The 20918-nt window shown below is 37.3% G+C and overlaps 1 protein-coding gene and 1 non-coding gene across 3 annotated transcripts in view; one reads left to right on the plus strand and one right to left on the minus strand.

The window, feature by feature from the left end:
• ABC1 (ABC transporter 1) overlaps positions 1-17197 on the plus strand; it is a 33599-nt gene extending 16402 nt beyond the window's left edge. Inside the window, exon 8 of one of the 2 annotated variants that reach the window (XM_089927176.1) lies at positions 17156-17197. In XM_089927176.1, the coding sequence (XP_089783302.1) occupies positions 17156-17182 (27 nt within the window). In that variant the 3' untranslated portion in view covers positions 17183-17197. Of the gene's footprint in view, positions 1-15440; positions 16989-17155 lie in introns of those variants that run through there. The other variant, XM_089927177.1, reaches the window with a different exon arrangement.
• On the minus strand, positions 12184-12290 carry LOC149751295 (small nucleolar RNA R71). The gene has a single exon (XR_016398404.1). It is a non-coding gene; the product is annotated as a small nucleolar RNA R71 (small nucleolar RNA).
• Positions 17198-20918: the final 3721 nt, after the last annotated feature.

Consider the following 20918-nt stretch of genomic DNA (forward strand, 5'->3'; position numbering starts at 1 on the left):
GTCTTTCTCAGAAATAAAATCAAACCTTCCCATTTTTAGGAAGAGGGTGCGAGAAATAATGCTAAGAATAAGTCGCATCTCAGCGGAGAGCTGATTTGTGAAGACCTCTTCAAGAGGGGACTGGGGTACTCTCCCTAGAATGGCCGTAAGAGCCTCGGATTTATCAGAGGGGTGAGTAAGGGCGATACCCTCCTGAGAGAGGTTGAGGACTCAGGCAATGAGGTCCTCCAAAATGCAAATAGAGACTTTGGCTACCCTCCCTTGAAGACCGCCGCCACCTCGTGTGACGGTGCCATAAAATTTCCGGACTAACCTAGGGTATGTGGGAAGATCAAGGGAACAAAAAAAATCTAGACCTTGACTCCTAAGACGATGCCCTACGGTAAACCCTTCTTGGGAGAGGAAGTCAAAATCGACTTTCCTTCCGGTTGAGACGACTCTCCCGGCATATGAGCATGAGGAAACCGACCGAGGTGGAGAGGGAACCGGAGGAGGTGATCTTACCGGTTCGTTCCTCACCTTGGATCGTCTCTCGGCGCCGCTTGCAACGAGAGGTCTCTTCCGGCGAGACACAGTGGCTTTCTTAGGATACATCCCGACCTACCCAAGGAGGGAGAGACGTGAAACGGGAGGGAAATAGGAGGAAAAATGAAGGGAGGAGGCTGAGACGACCGTGGGAGACGACTCGAGGGGTTTTGGGACAGTGACGGCCGAAGAGAGGATTTGGTAAAATATCAGTTCGTTTAGGGTTAAAAGACGAATTTCCGACCTCGAGTCGACTCCTGAAAATTCGCGAGTCGACTCGTGCACGAGTCGACTCTCAGAATCATCCGAGTCGACTCGAACTCTGGCACAAACCAAAGTCTCAGTCAGAACCGTGCCAAAAAAGAGAGAAATGGTAATCTTTAGAGCTTAAGGAATGATTTGATGATCATAGGCATGTGATGCTATATAAAACATGAATTAGTAATCAAAATCAATGAACGAGAGAAAAGAATCAAAAAAATGGATCAATCACTCCTAAGCCTCTTCTAAGTATACAAAATCGATCTTTACTCAAGGATTTTGTGAAGATATCAGCAAGTTGATCATCAGTACAAACAAACTCAAGCATCACATCACCATTTAACACATGATCTCTTATGAAGTGATGTCTTATCTCAATGTGTTTAGTTCTTGAGTGCTGAATTGGATTTTTAATTAGATTTATGGCACTTGTATTATCACAGTTTATGGGAATCTTATTTTGCTTAATGTTATAATCTTCAAGTTGTTGCTTAATCCACATAATTTGAGCACAACAACTTCCGGCGGTAATATATTCGGCTTCCGCCGTAGATAGTGCAACCAAGTTTTATTTCTTGCTAAACCATAAGATTAAGTTTTCTCCTAAGAATTGACATGATCCGCTGGTGCTTTTTCTATCAAGTTTACAACCAGCAAAGTCGAAATCAGTGTACCCTATTAAGTTTATGCTTGATTATTTAGAGTACCATAAACCTATATTTTTTGTTCCTATTAGATACTTAAAAATTCTTTTAACTGCAATTAGGTGTGATTCTTTAGGATTAGATTGATACCTAGCATACATGCATACACTAAACATGATATCAGATCTACTTGTTGTAAGATATAATAATGAACCGATCATACCTCTATACTAGGGGTGGCAATCGGATCAGGTCGGGTCATAAACGGATCGGGTCACATGCAGGTTGGGTTAAAAAATCATAAATCTGAATCCGATCTGTTTATTAAACAGGCCAGAAATTACAACCTGAACCTGACCTGTTTATTAAACAGGTAACCCGACCTGATCCATTTAACCTGTTTAATAAACAGGTAACCTCTATACTAGGGGTGGCAATCGGATCGGGTCGGGTCATAAATGGATCGGGTCACATGCAGGTTGGGTTAGAAAATCATAAACCTGAATCCGATCTGTTTATTAAACAGGTCAGAAATTACAACCTGAACCTGACCTGTTTATTAAACAGGTAACCCGACCTGATCCGTTTAACCTGTTTAATAAACAGGTAACCTGTTTACCCAACCCGACCCGACCTGTTTAACCTGTTTGCCCAACCTGATCCGTTTAACCTGTTTAGACCTGTTTAACCTGTCCAACCCAACTTGTTTAACCTGTCCAACCCGACTTGTATAGACCTGTTTAAATCCGTTTAACTTGTTTAGACCTGTTTAACCTGTTTAACCCGTTTAACCTGTTTAACCTGCCAACAGTTAAACGGGTTAAACAGTTTAAACGGGTCAGACATATAAAACCCGTATCCGACCTAATTAATAAACAGGTTAAACGGGTCGACCTGTTTACGATCCGAACCTGTTTAGGCCAAACTCAAATCTGTTTATGGCGGGTCGAATACGGATCGAGTTAGCGGGTCGGATCATATTTTGCCACCCCTACTCTATACAGCTTTTGATCTACTGACTTACCTGACTCATTTTTGTCTAGTTTGCATGATGAGCTCATAGGGATGCTGATTGACTTATTTCCATCCATATCAAATTTCTTTAGCATCTCCTTGATGTACTTAGCTTGATTGATGAAAATTTCTTCCTTAGACTGTTTGATTTGAAGTCCGAGGAAGTAGTTCAGCTCTTCCATCATGCTCATCTCAAATTCACTTTACATTAATTCAACAAACTCTTCGCAAAGACGATTGTTAGTAGCACCGAAAATAATATCATTTACATAAATCTGCACTTAACATATCTTTGCTTTTCTTTTTCAAAAACAAGGTTGTATCAACATTTCCTCTAGAAAATTCATGATCTAATAGAAATTTGCTAAGTCTTTCATACCATACTCTAGGGGCTTGTTTTAGACCATAAAGTACTTTATTTAATTTGTAAACATGGTTAGAATATTGATGATTTTCAAAACCAGGAGGTTGTTATACATAAACCTCCTCATTAATATACCCATTTAAGAAGGCACTCTTTACATCCATTTGAAATAACTTGAAATCTTTATAACATGCAAATACTAATAATAATCTAATTGCCTCAAGTCTAGCCACAGGAGCAAAGGTCTCATCAAAGTCTATACCTTCTTCTTGATTATAGCCCTTTGCTACTAGTCTAGCCTTGTTCCTAATCACAACTCCATTTTCATCAAGCTTATTTTTGTACACCCATTTAGTTCCAATTATTGAGTATTCAGAGGATCTTTCAACTAAGTTCCATACATTATTTCTTGCAAATTGATTAAGTTCCTCTTGCATAGCATTTATCCAATTTACATCATTTTCAGCTTCTTCAATGTTTTTAGGTTCTAAATGTGATACAAATGCAAGATGATTATTTAAGTTCCTAAGAGAAGCTTTAGTTCTAACAGGTTGAGATGGATCATCTAACATTAACTCTTTAGGATGATCGTAAGCATATCTCCAAGCTTTTGTAAGCCCATGATCAGCAATTACCTCTTGGCTTGTTGAAGTCTCTTTAATTTGCTTCGGTTCATCCTCTTGCAAGGTTATGTCTTCCATCTTTTCTTCAAGTATCCCTGCATCATCATCAAAAGCTACTCTTTTACTAGAGGAAGCATCATTAGTCTCATCAAAAATAATATGAATAGATTCTTCAACAACAAGAGTTCTTTTGTTGAAGACTCTATATGCCCTACTTGATGTAGAGTATCCCAAAAAGATACCTTCATCAGATTTGGAATCAAATTTGCCTAAGTTATCTTTACCATTATTATGAATGAAACACCTACAACAAAAAAAAATAAGTAGTTTACTTTGGATTTTCTATCTTTCCAAAGTTCATAAGGTGTTTTCTTTATAATTAGTCTCAACAAAACTCTATTTAGAATATAACATGATGTGTTAATAGCTTCAGCCAAAAAATACTTTGGAAGATCACTTTCACACAACATGGTCCTGGCCATTTCTTCTAGGATTCTATTCTTACTTTCTACCACTTCATTTTGTTGTGGAGTCCTATGTGTAGAAAAATTATGAGTTATGCCATTTTTACTACAAAATTTTTTAAAGAGATGATTTTTAAATTCTGTTTCATGATCACTCCTAATAGCTATAACTGAAGTATTTTTTACATTAGTTACTTCCTTATAGAATTTCTTAAACACTGAAAATGCTTCATCTTTATGAGCTAAAAACATGATCCATGTGTATCTAGAAAAATCATCTACTATCACTAGACTATACTTCTTTCCACCAAGGCTTGTGGTCCTAGTTGGTCCAAAGAGGTCCATGTGAAGTAGCTCAAGAGGTCTAGTAGTAGAAACACAGTTTATAGATTTAAAAGAACTTCTAGATTGTTTGCCAAATTGACATGCTCTACAAATTTTATTTTTCTCAAATTTCAGCTTTGGCAAACCAATCACAGAATCTCTTTTAATTAATTTAGACAGTGTATCCATGCTTGCATGACCTAATTTATGATGCCATAACCAACTTGCCTCATTGAGCTTAGTATCATTAGCTACTAAGCAGCGGCTATTTTTAGCAAGATCATTAAGATCTACTACATACACATTGCCACGTATTAGTCCTTTGAAAACTAAGCTATTGTCAATTGAATTGGTTATGATGCATACCAATGACTTAAACAAAACATCAAAACCTCTATCACATAATTGACTAACGCTAAGTAAATTATGCTTAAGACCATCTACAAACCGAACATTATCAACAATGGTTGAAGGTGTGATTTGTATTTTACCGATACCAATGATGTGACCTTGGTTATTGTCTCCAAAAGTCACCACACCTTCTTTCTTAGATTCTAGGGTGAAGAATTGCTCATTGTCATCCGTCATGTATCTTAAGCAGCCACTATCCAAGTACCAACGATGTTTATTGAGCTTGGCTGCAAGACACTCCTATTCACAAAGAAATCAAGCAACCGTAGGTACCCAAGTTCTCTTAGATCCTTCATGATTAGTTAATATGGTTCCTTTTGGAATCCAAACTCTTGTTAATTTTATTTTAGTTTCTATTTTTTTGTAGTTACATACATTAACTTTATGTCCTACTCTACCACAGCAAAAGCAAGTTATATTTTTGGATTTGCTTTCTCCGGCTTTCACAAAGAAGTTTTTGAGTAATTTTTGCTTATTCTTTGGTTTGTACCCTAGGCCGGCTTTGTTAAACACAGCTCTTTGATTATTTAGTATCATTTGTAGTTTTTCTGAACTATAGGTAATTTTTTCAACTATAGGCTTGTATTGTTCAACTTCTTTAGTTAATTTCAAGTTTTCTTCATTCAATAATTTAACATTATTAATTGAATTATCTTTTAAAGTCTGATTACTGTTTTTAAGTTTAGAAATTTTCTTAGTTAATCTTTCTTGATCTTTAATTAAAGTTTCAGTTTTTTGAGTTAGTAATTGGTTGCTTGTTTTAAGTTGTAAATTTTTTTTGATAATAGTGTCCTTATCCTTAATCAATTTATCAGTTTTATGAATGTAAGATTGATTATATAGCTTCAATTCTTTGTTTTTAAAGGTTATTGTCCTATATTCATCTATTAGCTCATTAAAAGCATCATACACTTCTTCAAATGTGAAATCCAAATGAGTTTCAGACATTACCTCATTTTCGTTGGCCATAAAGTAGAAATTGGCCTTTTCCTCTTGTTCCTCTTCCGATGATGATGAAGACTTATCGGAGTCAGTCCAAGTGGTGAGAAGGGCTTTCTTCTTCTTGTGCTTGTTGACTTTCTTTAGCAAGGGGCATCGGCTCTGAAATGATTCGGCTTCTTGCATTCGTAATATCCAATTCCCTCACTTTTCTTTTCTTTACGTTTTTCCTTATGGAAGGAACTCGAGAAAAATCTCTTCTTGTGAAAGGACTTCTTCCTATTGATGAATCTTCTAAATTTTCGCACAAGAAGAGCCTCTTCTTCATCTTCCTCATTGTCTTCTTCTTCACTACTGCTACTGCAAGAAAGATCTTTGTTAGAAGAAGTAGACTTGAGGGCAATTACCTTTTTCTTATGGAAGGATTCTTCTTCGCTGTGTTGTTTCATTGCGAGCTCATGCATCATTAGAGATCCAAGAAGCTCCTCGAGTGGCAGCGTGTTCAAATCTTTTGCTTCTTGGATTGCTGTGACCTAGGCCTCCCATGATCTTGGTAAAGAGCGAAGAATCTTCCTAACAAGATCACTGTTAGTATAACTTTTGCCAAGGCTTTTTAAACCGTTGACAATATCAGTAAATCTAATGAACATACAAGTGATGGTTTCATTAGATTCCATTTTAAATAGTTCATATTTATGAACTAGCATGTTGATTTTAAATTCTTTGACTTGATTTGTGCCCTCGTGGGTCACTTCAAGTCTATCCCATATTTTTTTTGTAGAAATACAAGTAGAGATTCTATTGAATTCATTTGGGTCTAAGGCACAATATAGTACGTTCATTGCCTTAGCATTAAGTTGAGCTTTTCTTCTATCAAATTCATCCCAATCTTTTTCAAGCTTGGGAATGGACACGTTTTCTACCGTGTGTGTTGGAATGTGTGGTCCATTTACTATGATGCTCCATACATCATAGTCTTGGGCTTGGATGAAGATTCTCATCCTAGCCTTCCAATAAGTATAATTTGTACCATTGAATAATGGTGGCCTATTGGTGGATTGTCCTTCACTAAGGAAAAATCCAAATGGGGTTGTCATCTTAATCTTTTACTCTTTTTAAAGATTGGAACACTAATCGATATGAGAGCACCTGCTCTGATACCACTTGTTGCCCAAGGAGACAACCCAAGAGGGGGGTGAATTGGATTTTGATTAAATATTGACCAATTAAAAATTATGTGAATGATTAACTAAATCTATTGCAAGTGAATTAGTTAGATCACTAGATGCAATGAGTGAAGAGAGAGAAAGAGACAAGGACCAATACAAACACAGAGAGATTTATAGTGGTTCGGAGCCAACTCTTACTCCTACGTCCACTTTCCAAGCCGTACTTGGGAGTTCACTATAATCACTAGGATTACAGCCGGTTGTTTTGCAAGCTCACAACCAAATTTGTTGTTTTCACGAGATCACAATGAACTCGGTCGGTTTTGACAGGCTTACCGACTAGAACCACTCGATTGTTTTTCCGGATTTACAATCAAACCCAGTTGGTTTTTTCCAGTTCACCAACCACAATCTTACACGGTTGGTTTTATCTTTGGCTTACCAACAAACCTTACAACTCTTGATTCAATCCCAGTACAAAAGCAAGAGTTTAAAGTTCACAAGTAAAGCTTTTGAAAAACAAATATTAAACAATATAAACAAGATTGAGTTAGAAGCCCTCAAACAGATTTAAGATGAGGAAGTGGGGCTTCTCGATTTCTGAGTCTCCTCTTGAATGAGCCGAAGGATGGAGGACAGTAGGTAGAGCTTTGAATGCGAAGGAAGCCCTTTTGGTTTGAGTTGAATGCACTTCTCCCTTCTTTTGCTTTGATTCGCTCTTCAGATGCTTTTGGTAGTTGAAACCCTTTAATGCTCAAGTGGAATTACTCTCTTCTTGTCTACTACTGTTCACTCTAGCTATTTAAGTGATTCCATTCAAAAAATAGCCGTTAGAGAGAAGATTAGAGCCGTTCTGACCCGTCTGCACATTCTGAAAATGTATCCATTGGGATCGGAGTCGACTCACGCGATCTGGAGTCGACTCGGCTGTTGCTGGAGTCGACTCGCGCTATACTGGAAATGACTCGACCACTGCTCCAAATTTGAATTAAAGTGAATGCCTTGTCCTGGAGTCGACTCAGACCAAACTGGAGTCGACTCGCCAACAGCTGGAGATGACTTGGACACTTAGGAGACTCGGGCCCATTTTCTGATTTTCTTCCTCGAGTCGATTCGGGTTAACTTGGAGTTGACTCGGCTGACTTGAGAGATGACTCGAGATCTTCGGAAGACGTCTCGCTTTCAGAGACTGAAAAATTGATTCTCTGTCTTTTTGAACTGATCTGCCTCGGAGTCGACTCGGGCCTTGCTGGAGTCGACTCTGGAACATCTGGAGTCGACTCGTTCACAGGGTCTCCGAAACTGACTCTCTGCCTTTCTGTCAGCTTTTCCTTGGAGTCGACTCGGGACCATCTGGAGTCGACTCGCCTAGCACCGGAGTCGACTCGGAATCTTTTGGAGTCGACTCGCTCTCAAGGCCAAAAATCCATCGTTCTCTCTTTCTATCTATTCTCAGTCGGAGTCGACACGCAGAGTTCCGGAGTCGACTCGCAGAGTTCCGGAGTCGACTCGAGCTTGTGTCAGAAACTTGCAAGCATGCCGGAGTCGACTCGCAGAGTTCAGGAGTCAACTCGTGATGCAGACTTTGGTTTAAATAGAGTTCAATACTTAACCAAACTACTCTGAACCAAACCTCAAGGCACTTAGACATAAATTCATAAAGATTTACCTGAAATACTAGATTGAATTCATTAGAACAACATATGACATACTCAAATACTTTGAGCTCATCAAAATCAATTAGGGTATACTCAATCACTCCACACCCTCTATTGTGGATCCCGACAGGATGGAGGTCATGGATAACTCGTCAAACCTCATCATCTGTCATATGTAAAATTTATTCGACTCCAGTTCGAGATTGAAAAACGCTTTTTACAGAAACTACCTTGGCCAAGGATTTACGAACTCAGTATTATAAATCACATAGGATCTCTCCTAATCTATCAAGGTCGATAGATTCCATCTAGATGCACCCGTACTCCTACAATGAACCTACTGCAGCCAATCTGTACTACAATGACCCAAATGGATAGGGCCCATACTTATGTACTCGTCAAACTACAGCAACCTCACTGTGAATAGCCGAGGCATCGCAGGTCAAAGGACCAGTCATACAACTGCAGCATCAAGTAAGTCACTGACGAGTGGATAAACATCTAAGTGACTACTTGCTTTGGTCATGCTCAGTACCCTTATTCTCTAACAAGCACTTGCACAATCACTTCAGTGTCCCCCCACTATGGACTCAAGACTCATCCATCTAACTAAGTGATATGTGCCCTAATCTCAGCGAATCGATCACCGTCCCTCGTGATGGATCCATCGACCAGGAGCAATTCAGGAATTAATCACCAATGAAACATGCCTCAAATTCTCAACTCTTGAGAATATGCGTCATCATCTTATTAATTCTTTGGACGATTTATGGACATATAAGAACATGAATGAAAAAAATGCCCATCCTAATAAATTCATTATTAGGTCAAGTACAAATTTATGTCTCAGAATAAAATAATGTGTCGGCCAAATTGGCTTCTAGGGCATACTTCCAACAATCTCCCACTTGCACTAAAGCCAATCAGCCATAAATCTAAACCCCATCTTCTCAAGATGTGCTTCAATTTTCTGCTGACTTAGCTGCTTAGTGAATGAGTCTACCACGTTGACTGTGGAATCTACTCTCTGTACCTCTACTTATTTCTTTTCGAGGCAGTCACGTATCAGGTTAAACTGCCGCTCTATGTGCTTAAACTTCTGGTGAGATCTTGGCTCCTTAGCTAGTGCTATGGTGCCATTATTATCGCTGTATAGTATTATGGCATCTGATGACATTACACCTAATTTTGCAATAAACTTCTTGATCTAGAAGGTTTCCACTGCATCCTTAGAGGCGGCGATACATTCAGTTTCCAAGGTAGAATCTGTAATGATCGCTTGTTTGGAACTTTTCTAAATTACCGAACCACCATTGCACATATTCTAATGTAGACTTTCTATCATCAATATGTGTGTATCCTTCTACCTTTAACTCTGTTCTTCTCCTAAAGATCAAGATCATGTCCTCAGTTCTTCTCAATTACTTAACACTATTCTTCACAGCTATCCAGTGCTCGTGGCCTAGATTTGACTGATATATGCTCGTGACACTCACAGCATATGCTATATCAAGTTGTGTACATAGCATGATATTGATGTGGGAATTTATTTCACACATTTTCTTAGTCTTAATTATTTTGTTTTAGAGTGTTTTGTATGTTCTTAGCTCATTTGTCTAGAATTTAGGTGTCTTTTATATTTATTTAATTCTTGAAAATTCTTGGTATTTTGCAGGTGTTTAATTATTGAATTCGGTTGAAATTGGGCTGGTCTAGTCAACCCAAAATACTATTCGGTTTTTGGGTTCTAACTAGAGCTACTGACCTCCATTTCATATGTTATTTAGCTTGCTGGAAAGATAAGATGTAGACCTAAAACTTTTATGAAGATCACAAAACCAAGTTCTGCCATTTTGAAGTCCAAAACTTAGCTGAAACGGAGAAGTCCGCATCTATCTAGAATTTTACGGCGGCCCAGACCCTATTTCAGTTTTCAGCTTGTATCTGGAGTTATATAAGTCAGAATAATGCAACCCAGGTGCGTTGAAAATCTGAGAACGAGATCTAAAACTTTCGTGAAGGGTCCAACTCCAAAGTATATCATTTTGGTGCTCTAAATCCAGCTGGGAGTCGAGTCTAAAAATCAGCCTAGAATTCCGGATTTCAGCTAGCAGATAGGGAGGAAATCTGTTTTAAAATTCAAAAAAAAGGAAATTCCGAGAAGAGGAGGGGGGCCAGCAGATACGAAGAGGAGGACAAGCAGATTAAAAAAAATGAAGAGAATCTGAAATTTCGAGAGGAGGAAAAGTTAGAAATTTCGAGAGGAAGAAAAAACTGGAATTCTGAAAGAAAGAACGGAACGGAGGATTTTTGCAAATACAGAGTTCTTTTCCTTTCTCTTATATATATATATATATATATATATATATATATATATATATATATATATATATATATATATATATATATATATATATATATATATTTATTTATTTATTTATTTATTTATTTGCTGAATTGTTATTAAGAATATTGAATGCGAATTTATGTTTGAGAAATAATTGGATTGATTTATTAGTTATAATTTGCTAGTTTTCTTATCCTAGGGCTAGGACGTAGTCATTGAATTTTTGATATGAATTGAGTATGGTTGTATTGAATATCTTTTGTTAATTGCAATTTGATGATTTTAGTTTTCATTCTTGTAATTTACTGGCCATGAATTGCATGCTTAAGATGTTGAATGAAGTAACGAAAGTTGAAGTTCAATATTAGTTGGTGAATTTATCAAACATTGGTAGTGTAGTTTAGAAATAAATGCACACCCTTGTGACCTACAATCAAGAATTTCACAGATCATAATGAATTTATATTAATTTCTATGATCACGAAAGTAGACATAAGATTAATATAGGTATAGGTGTTATGCCTTGAAAGAGGATATCATATAAAAAAAAGAGATTCGGTCATTGTAATTAGCAGAATATTAACAATCAGATTTAAATTCATTGAAGAAATTCAATTGATGAAATCCAAGCCCTAGGAACCTTTCATATTTGATTTTTCAGGTCAAGAAATTGCAATCAGTCACATCAATTTGGGGTCATCTAAATAATATAGAAAATTTATAAATTGGTACTTGAATCGCCTCCTTGTGGAAACGATACTCTTTTTGCCCTATTCTACTTGTCATGAACCATGCACTTGTGGTAGAGTCTAGGGACTATCAAGTTTTTTGCGCCGTTGCTGGGGAGGATTGTTTTTAATATCAATACAAATAATTTCCTGCATTAATTTAAACTGTTTTGTTCTTTTTGTTAATTTACATTTTCTATATTTAGTGTATGCCACGAAACTGTGAGTTAATTGAGCCTTTTGATTCAGAAATTGAGAGAACCCTACGAGCATTAAGGAAACAATAAAGATTAGAGCTAAAGCAAAAACAAGTAGTAGCCATGGCAGATAATCAAGATAACCAGAATAAAAAATTGTTGAGTGACTATGCCGTGCCGAATATCAATGGTGCTCAACCTAGTATTGTGAGACCTACAGTCAATGCTAATAATTTTGAGATTAAGCCTGGTCTCATCCAGATGGTGCAGCAGGAGCAGTTTGGTGGAGGAACTGCTGAGGATCCACATGCACACCTTGCCAATTTTTGGAGATTTGTGATACAATCAAGATGAATGGAGTTAGTGATGATGCTATTCGACTCCGACTTTTTTCATTTTCTCTTAAGGATAAAGCCAAGGCCTGGTTGAATTCCAAAGCGCCTAACTCTTTCACCACCTAGAATGCCTTTTCACAAGCTTTTCTGAGTAAGTATTTTTCTCCAGGTAAGACCGCCAAACTTAGAAATGATATTACTAGTTTTGCTCAGTTTGATGATGAATCTTTGTATGAAGCCTGGGAGAGGTTTAAGGATTTGCAGAGGAAGTGTCCACATCATGGTCTTCCTGACTGGCTGATTGTACAGACTTTCTATAATGGATTAACACATTCAGTAAGAATTACCATAGATGCAGCTGCAGGAGGTACTTTAATGAGTAAGTCAACAGAAGAGGCATATGAGTTGTTAGAAGAAATGGCCTCTAACAATTATCAGTGGTCTAATGAAAGAGGTATGCCTAAGAAAGTTTCAGGTATGTATGATGTAGATGGCATAAACATGTTGAATGCCAAGATTGATTCTCTAGTAAAAATGTTCGATAAGCTGGGTAATGTGAATTCCATTTCTAGTCCTGTATTGAGTTGTGATTGCTATGGAGGAGTTCACATGAGTTCTGATTGTATGCAGGTTCAATTTGTGTCTAATTATAACAGGCAGCAGCAACAAAACAATCCTTATTCCAACACATACAACCCAGGCTGGAGGAATCATCCCAACTTTTCATGGAAAGATCAAGGTAACCAAGGTAGCAATTCTAGATCTCTCCATCCTCCAGGTTTCCAACCAAGACCATCCCAACCAGAAAATAAGCAATCTTGGGAGATAACTATTGAGAAGTTAGCCTATGCGAGTTCAGAGAGATTTGAGAGACTGGAAGCAAAGGTTGACCAGTTGGTGAGTTCCAATAGAAATGTGGAGATGCAATTGGGGCAGTTAACCAATTCCATCAATTCTCATGGACAGGATAATTTGCCTAGTAAGACAGAGGTCAATCCGAAGGAGCATTGCAAGGCAGTCACCTTGAGAAGTGGTAAGCAACTTGGTCAGGTAAGTGGTGAGACTATAGTTGGTGATGAAGTAGACTATGAAAAGGTGAGCAAGAAGGTCAGTGAAGAAGTTGAGGACCTAGCCAAGACACCATCCCCACTACCACCAGTCGAACCTTATGTTCCTCCCATTTCTTTTCCTCAAAGGCTTAAGCAGAATAAAATTGATCAACAGTTTGAGAAAATTTTGAAAGTGTTTAGGTAGCTTCACATTAATATTCCTTTTGCAAACGCCTTAGCACAAATTCCTGCATATTCAAAATTTTTAAAGGAGATCATGTCTAAGAAGAGGAAATTGGAAGATTTCGAGACTATTGCCTTAACGAAGGAATGTAGTGCCATTATCCAGAATAAGCTTCCACCAAAGCTAAGAGATCCAGAAAGTTTTTCTATTCCTTGTACTATAGGTGATGTTGATTTTTCTAGAGCTTTGTGTGATTTAGGTGCTTGTGTTTTACTAATACCTTTATCTATATCTAGAAAGCTTGGATTGAAGGAGTTGAAGCCTACTACCATCTCTTTGCAGCTAGCTGATCAATCAGTCAAATATCCTTTGGGTGTTCTTGAGAATATGCTGATCAAGGTAAAGAAGTTTATCATTTCAGTTGATTTTATTATTTTGGAGATGGAAGAAGACACCGAGATCCCTATCATTTTAGGCCGGCCCTTTCTAGCCACAGCTGGAGCTATCATAGATGTTAAGAATGGTAGGTTGACTTTGAAAGTTGGTGAAGAAGAGGTAGAGTTTAATTTATTTGAAGCTACTAAATATCCTTCTTTTACTAATCATGTTTTTCAAGTTGATGTTGTAGATGAGTTAACCAGAGAGATTTTTAGGGCTGAAAATACTAAAGAACCTCTTGAGACTTGTTTAGTGAGTGCAGGGACAAGTAAAGATGATAATCTAGAGGTTGCTAAAGTGGCGTGTGCATTAGAGGTTACATATCCTAAGCCAAAGAAGAGAGGTATTTATTTTGAGGATATCGGCAAAGGTAAGCTACCCCCTCCCCCTTCTAATGTGCAAGCACCAGTTCTGGAGTTGAAGCCATTACCCTCACATCTCAGGTATGCATTTTTAGGTGAAATAATACTTTGCATATGATTGTGAGTGCTTCTTTGTCTGATGAGCAACTTGACAAATTGATACGTATTTTGAGATTGAGAAAAAAAGCCATAGGATGGACTATATCAGACCTTAGAGGAATTAGCCCTTCATTGTGTATGCATAGAATTTTAATGGAGGATAACCATAAACCTATTGTTGAAAATCAGAGACGGTTAAATCCTAACATGAAAGAAGTAGTTAGGGCTGAAGTTCTTAAATGGTTAGATGAAGGGATTATTTATCCTATATCTGATAGTTCATGGATTAGTCCAGTGCAGGTAGTACCTAAAAAGGGTGGAATGACTGTGGTGCATAATAAAAATAATGAATTAATTCACACTACGACAGTAACTAGGTGGAGAGTCTGCATAGATTATAGGAAACTTAATAGTGTTACCCGTAAGGATCATTTTTCTTTACCTTTTCTTGATTAGGTGCTTGAGAGACTTGCTGGGTATGCGTATTACTGTTTTTTAGATGGTTATTCAGGGTATAACCAGATTTCTATATCCCTCGAAGATCAAGAAAAGACCACCTTCACTTGTTCTTATGGTACTTTTGCATTCCGTAGGATGCCTTGTGGTTTGTGTAATGCACCTGCTACATTCCAACGTTGCATGATGGCTATTTTCTCTGATTTGTTGAAAAGATCATGGAGATTTTCATGGATGATTTTTCTGTTTTTGGATCTTCTTTTGATAGTTATTTAGATAACTTATCTTGAGTTTTGCAGCGCTGTGAGGAGACCAATTTGGTCTTGAATTGGGAGAAATGTCATTTTATGGTGTAGGAAGGTATTGTTTTAGGCCACAAAATTTCAGCAAGAGGCCTTGAGGTGGACCGAGCAAAAATAGAAATTATTGAAAAATTGCCACCACCTACAAATGTTAAGGAAGTTAGAAGTTTTCTTGGTCACACAGGATTTTACTGGCATTTTATTAAGGATTTCTCTAAAATTTCTAAACCTCTTTGTAATCTGTTGAATAAGGATGTTGTGTTTGAATTTGATAAGGACTGTTTGAATGCTTTTAACAGGTTAAAGCAAGAGTTGGTGTCAGCACCAATTATGGCAGGCCCAGATTGGAGTTTGCCTTTTGAGCTAATATGTGATGCTAGTGATTTCGCTTTGGGCGTTGTTCTTGGCCAGAGAAAAGACAGAAAGTTGCATGTTATATATTATGCTAGTAGAGTTTTAAATAATGCACAGTTGAATTATGCAACTACTGAAAAAGAATTGCTTGCTGTTGTGTTTGCTTTTGACAAGTTTCGATCTTATCTTGTAGGTTCCAAGGTGATCGTATATACGGACCATTCAGCAATCAAGTATTTGCTGAAAAAGAAAGATGCCAAACCGCGCTTGATTCGGTGGGTGCTGTTGCTTCAAGAATTTGATCTTGAGATTCGAGACAAGAGAGGCATGGAGAATGTGGTGGCAGATCACTTGTCTAGATTAGAAGGGCAGTCAAGAGCAGATGAGGTGCCCATTAATGAAAGCTTTCCAGATGAGCAGTTGTTGGCAGTTTCAGTCATCCCCTGCTATGCTGATTTGGTGAACTATTTGGTGAGTGGCATTGTTCCTCCTGATTTGAGCTATCATCAGAAGAAAAAATTTTTGTGGGATGTGAAGCATTATTTTTGGGAAGAACCGCTACTCTATAAACACTGTGCAGATGGGATGATTAGAAGATGTGTGCCCCAAGATGAGATGCAGGATATACTTGACCATTGCCATTTTTTGGAGTGTGGTGGACATTTCAGTACCTCTAAGATAGTTGCAAAGGTATGGCAGTCTGGTTTTTACTGGCCGACCATGTATCAAGATACTAGACAATATGTGAGCATGTGTGATAGATGTCAGAGGGTTGGCAACATTTCAAAAAAGAATGAGATGCCCTTAACCAATATCCTGGAGGTTGAACTGTTTGATTTATGGAGAATTGATTTCATAGGCCCATTTTCTTCTTCCTTCAACAATCAGTACATTCTGGTAGTAGTGGATTATATGTCTAAATGGGTTGAAGCTACTGCAACTCTGACTAATGACTCTCGGGTGGTGATGAGATTTGTGAAGAAAAATATTTTTTCAAGATTTGGTGTGCCGAGAGCTATTATTAGTGATGAAGGCTCCCATTTTTGTAACCGGTCATTTGAGATTTTGTTGAAGAAATATGGGGTTACTCATAAGGTGGCACTTGCCTATCATCCCCAAACAAATGGGCAAGTGAAACTCGCAAATAGGGAATTGAAGCAAATTTTGGAGAAAACTGTGAGCAGTTCAAGAAAGGATTGGGCGAATAAGTTAGATGATGCACTTTGGGCCTATAGGACAGCTTTCAAGACACCTTTGGGTATGTCTCCTTACAGACTTGTCTTTGGAAAGTCTTGTCACTTACTAGTTGAATTGGAACACAGGGCCTATTGGGCAATCAAGGAGTTGAACATGGATTTGAAAGCTGCGGGAGAAAAAAGATTATTACAGTTGAGTGAGTTGGAGGAGTTTAGGTTGGATGCTTATGAAAATACTCGAATTTACAAGAAAAAGACAAAGCATTGGCATGACAAACATCTTCAGATTAGAAATTTCGAAATTGGGCAGCAAGTATTACTCTTCAACTCAAGACTTAAGTTATTTCCAGTCAAGCTTCGTTTTAGGTGGTCTGGCCTATTCACGGTAACGAAAGTGTATCCATATGGTGCTGTTGAGGTGCGTAGTGAGGTCACCGGTGTATTCAAGGTTAATGGGCAGCGTTTGAAGCCTTATCTTGCTAGTAATGCGGTTCCTAAAGGAGTGATTTACTCTTTGAAGAATCCTACCTATGGTTGATGGTGTGGAAGTCAAGCTAATGACTGTAAACAAGCGCTTCTTGGGAGGCAACCCAACCACAAAAAAAAAAATTCCTTTCTTTTGTCTTTTGTTATATATTTTAATTGTTGTTTTTATTTAAGTCTTTGAATAATTATTTGTTGTGACCCCTTTCTTTTTGGTTGTGTTGTGTAGGTGCAGAAAAATCAAGCAAGAAGCTAGTTCGTGTTCAATTCAGTCAAACATTCATTGTATTCAGCCTTGCCAAAAGGGGAGTTTAGTCTTCCATTTTTCTTTGCTTTCACATTGAGGACAATGTGAAAATTAAGTTTGGAGGAGTGGATATTTGATTATGCTGAATGCTGGTGCAAGTTATGTTTGTTTGAGAAAGAAAATTTTTTCGAAATTCTGGTTTGTTCACTTTCATGCAAGTTAATTGATGATCATATCCATGTCTTCCAAACCAAATTTTTATGTGAAAGATTAGGAGAAATGAACATGAATTTGCACTTGTGTGAGACTTATCTAGGATCAACATTACACTTTTGGGTTCTTTATTGTGTTTAAGCATTGAATTATGATTTAGGATAGGCAATATCTTATAAAGCAAGAGAAAGCATATTTGTTTTCCTTTGGGATTATTGAAGTACATCTTTCCTTGCAAAGTTGTATAAGTTGTGTGATTATGCATAAAAGATGAGTGTGATGCTTTTCTTGTGATTATCCCCTTTGATCTAGTCCTAAACAGGGTTAAAGTAAATAGAGTGCTAATGATTAGACAGTCGAATAAATAAATGTGTACAAAGTTCTATCTACTCCAATGTTTTGAGTTGCTTAGTAACTAGAGGTATTCATCACCAATGTTTACTTTTACGTCAAACGGCAACTTGAAATATGAGTAAGCAAAAGCACTTTAAGTGTGTGACTTGTTGAGTAATCGGGTGCATCTATCACAAATGCTTGTATTCACGTCAAAAGGCAAGTGACAACTTAAAGACAAAGAATAATTGGTAAAAAAAAAAACTCTCTAGTTTGCTACCTTGTTTGTAGTAGTGAGAAGGGGTGATTGCAGGTTGAGTTGTTACATGATTCAATTGTGTTGGTCGCATGATAAATATGATTAAGTTTAGAATTATATATGGATATTTGATCTAGAGAATGTGAGTATGCTTAGTTTTCCTTTATTTGCTATTGTTTATGTATTAAGTTGAAGATTTGATGTTTGCATGATAGGTCCTTTGGGTGGGATGAGTTGAGCCTGACTATGGTTATTGTTCTTTGTTTTTATGGTTTTTCTTTTGCTTGAGGACAAGCAAACATTCAAGTTTGGGGGTATTTGATGTAAAAATTTATTTCACATATTTTCTTAGTCTTAATTATTTTATTTTAGAGTGTTTTTTATGTTCTTAGCTCATTTGTCTAGAATTTAGGTGTCTTTTACATTTATTTAATTCTTGAAAATTCTTGGTATTTTGCAAGTGTTTAATTATTGAATTCGGTTGAAATTGGGCTGGTCTAATCAACCCAAAATACTGTTCGGTTTTTGGGTTCTAACTGGAGCTACTGACCTCCGTTTTATATGTTATTTAGCTTGCTGGAAAGATAAGATGTAGACCTAAAACTTTTATGAAGATCACAAAACCAAGTTATGCCGTTTTGAAGTCCAAAACTTAGCTGAAACAGAGAAGTCCGCATCTATCCAGAATTTTACTGCGGCCCAGACCCTGTTTCGGTTTTCAGCTTGTATCTGGAGTTATATAAGTCAGAATAATGCAAACACAGGTGCGTTGGAAATCTGAGAACGAGATCTAAAACTTTTGTGAAGGGTCCAACTCCAAAGTATATCATTTTGGTGCTCTAAATCCAGCTGGGAGTCGAGTCTAAGAATCAGCCTAGAATTCCAGATTTCAGCTAGCAGATAGGGAGGAAATCTGTTTTAAAATTCAAAAAAAAGGAAATTCCAAGAAGAGGAGGGGGGCTAGCAGATACGAAGAGGAGGACAAACAGATAAAAAAAAATGAAGAGAATCTGAAATTCCGAGAGGAGGAAAAGCTAGAAATTTCGAGAGGAAGAAAAAGCTGAAATTCTGGGAGAAAGAACGGAACGGAGGATTTTTGCAAATACAGAGTTCTTTTCCTTTCTCTTATATATATATATATATTTATTTTTATTTTATTTGCTGAATTGTTAAGAATGTTGAACGCGAATTTATGTTTGAGAAATAATTGGATTGATTTATTAGTTATGATTTGCTAGTTTTCTTATCCTAGGGCTAGGACGTAGTCATTGAATTTTTGATATGAATTGAGTATGGTTGTATTGAATATCTTTTGTTAATTGCAATTTGATGATTTCGGTTTTCATTCTTACAATTTACTGGCCATGAATTGCATGCTTAAGATGTTGAATGAAGTAACGAAAGTTGAAGTTCAATATTAGTTGGTGAATTTATCAAACATTGGTGGTGTAGTTTAGAAATAAATGCACACCCTTGTGACCTACAATCAAGAATTTCACAGATCATAATAAATTTATATTAATTTCTATGATCACGAAAGTAGACATAGGATTAATATAGGTATAGATGTTATGCCTTGAAAGAGGATTTCCCATAAAAAAAAGGGATTCGGTCATTGTAATTAGCAGAATATTAACAATCAGATTTAAATTCATTAAAGAAATTCAATTGATGAAATCCAAGCCCTAGGAACCTTTCATATTTGATTTTTCAGGTCAAGAAATTGCAGTCAGTCACATCAATTTGGGGTCGTCTAAATAATATAGAAAATTTATAAATTGGTACTTGAATCGCCTCCTTGTGGAAACGATACTCTTTTTGCCATATTCTACTTGTCATGACCCATGCACTTGTGGTAGAGTTTAGGGACTATCATGTATACATGAGGCTTCCTATAGCCGAAGCATAAAGGATCTTGCTCATCCGCTGAATCTCTTCAGATATGTTGGGGCACATCTTCTTGGAGAGATTTATTCCATGCCTAAGGGGTAATAATCCTCTTTTAGAGGTTTCCATGCCGAACCTCTTCAGCACTTCTTCTATGTACATATTCTGTGATAGGACAAGTATCCTCTTAGATCTATCTCTATAGACCTTAATTTTCAAAATATAGAATGCTTTCCTAAGGTCTTTCATAGAGAATTCCTTAGACAACCATACCTTGACCTTAGTTAGCATGGGAATATCATTCCCAACAAGAAGGATATCATCCGCGTACAATATGAGAAATACAATAGCCCTCCCACTAACCTTCTTATAAACACATGGTTCATCTTCGTTTTTGATGAAATCAAACGATTTGATTACATCGTTGAAATGAGTTTTTCAACTCCGAGATGCTTGCTTTAGTCCATAGATGGACCTTTGCAGCTTACAGACCTTGTGATCACTATCACAATATCATGATATGCAGCAACAACAAGCAATATTTGAATACACTTCAGCATGGCTACAGGTGAAAAGGTATCCTGATAGTCAATGCTTTCGCACTGACTATAACCTTTCGCCACTAGCCTTGCTTTATAGGTCTCTACCTTGCCATCCGAACTTAATTTTCTCTTGTAGATCCATTTACACCCAATAGGTATTATACCTTCTAGTGGATCTACTAAGGTTCAGACTTGGTTGGAATACATGGAGTCCATCTCTGACTTCATTACTTCCAGCCATCTCTCGGAATCGATGTCAAACATCGCCTCATTGTAGGTATCGGGATCCGTACCTTGATCCCTATCTTCCATGAGGAACATTTCCTCTACATCCTCTGTAAGCATACCTAAGTACCTTTTAGAAGGATGGAAGATCATACTAGATCTACGAGGTGGAGGAGGTACTGCATGTATTGGCTCAATATGAATAGGTTCTATGGCACAATGACTCGTTGCTCTTCAGAGACTTTCTCTTCGAGCTCAATTTTTCTTCCACTACCTCTATCAAGAA

This window comes from Phoenix dactylifera, chromosome 14 (assembly GCF_051530095.1).
Source record: "Phoenix dactylifera cultivar Ajwa chromosome 14, Ajwa_hap1_PhDact_Kaust_v1.1, whole genome shotgun sequence".
Lineage (NCBI taxonomy): Eukaryota > Viridiplantae > Streptophyta > Magnoliopsida > Arecales > Arecaceae > Phoenix > Phoenix dactylifera.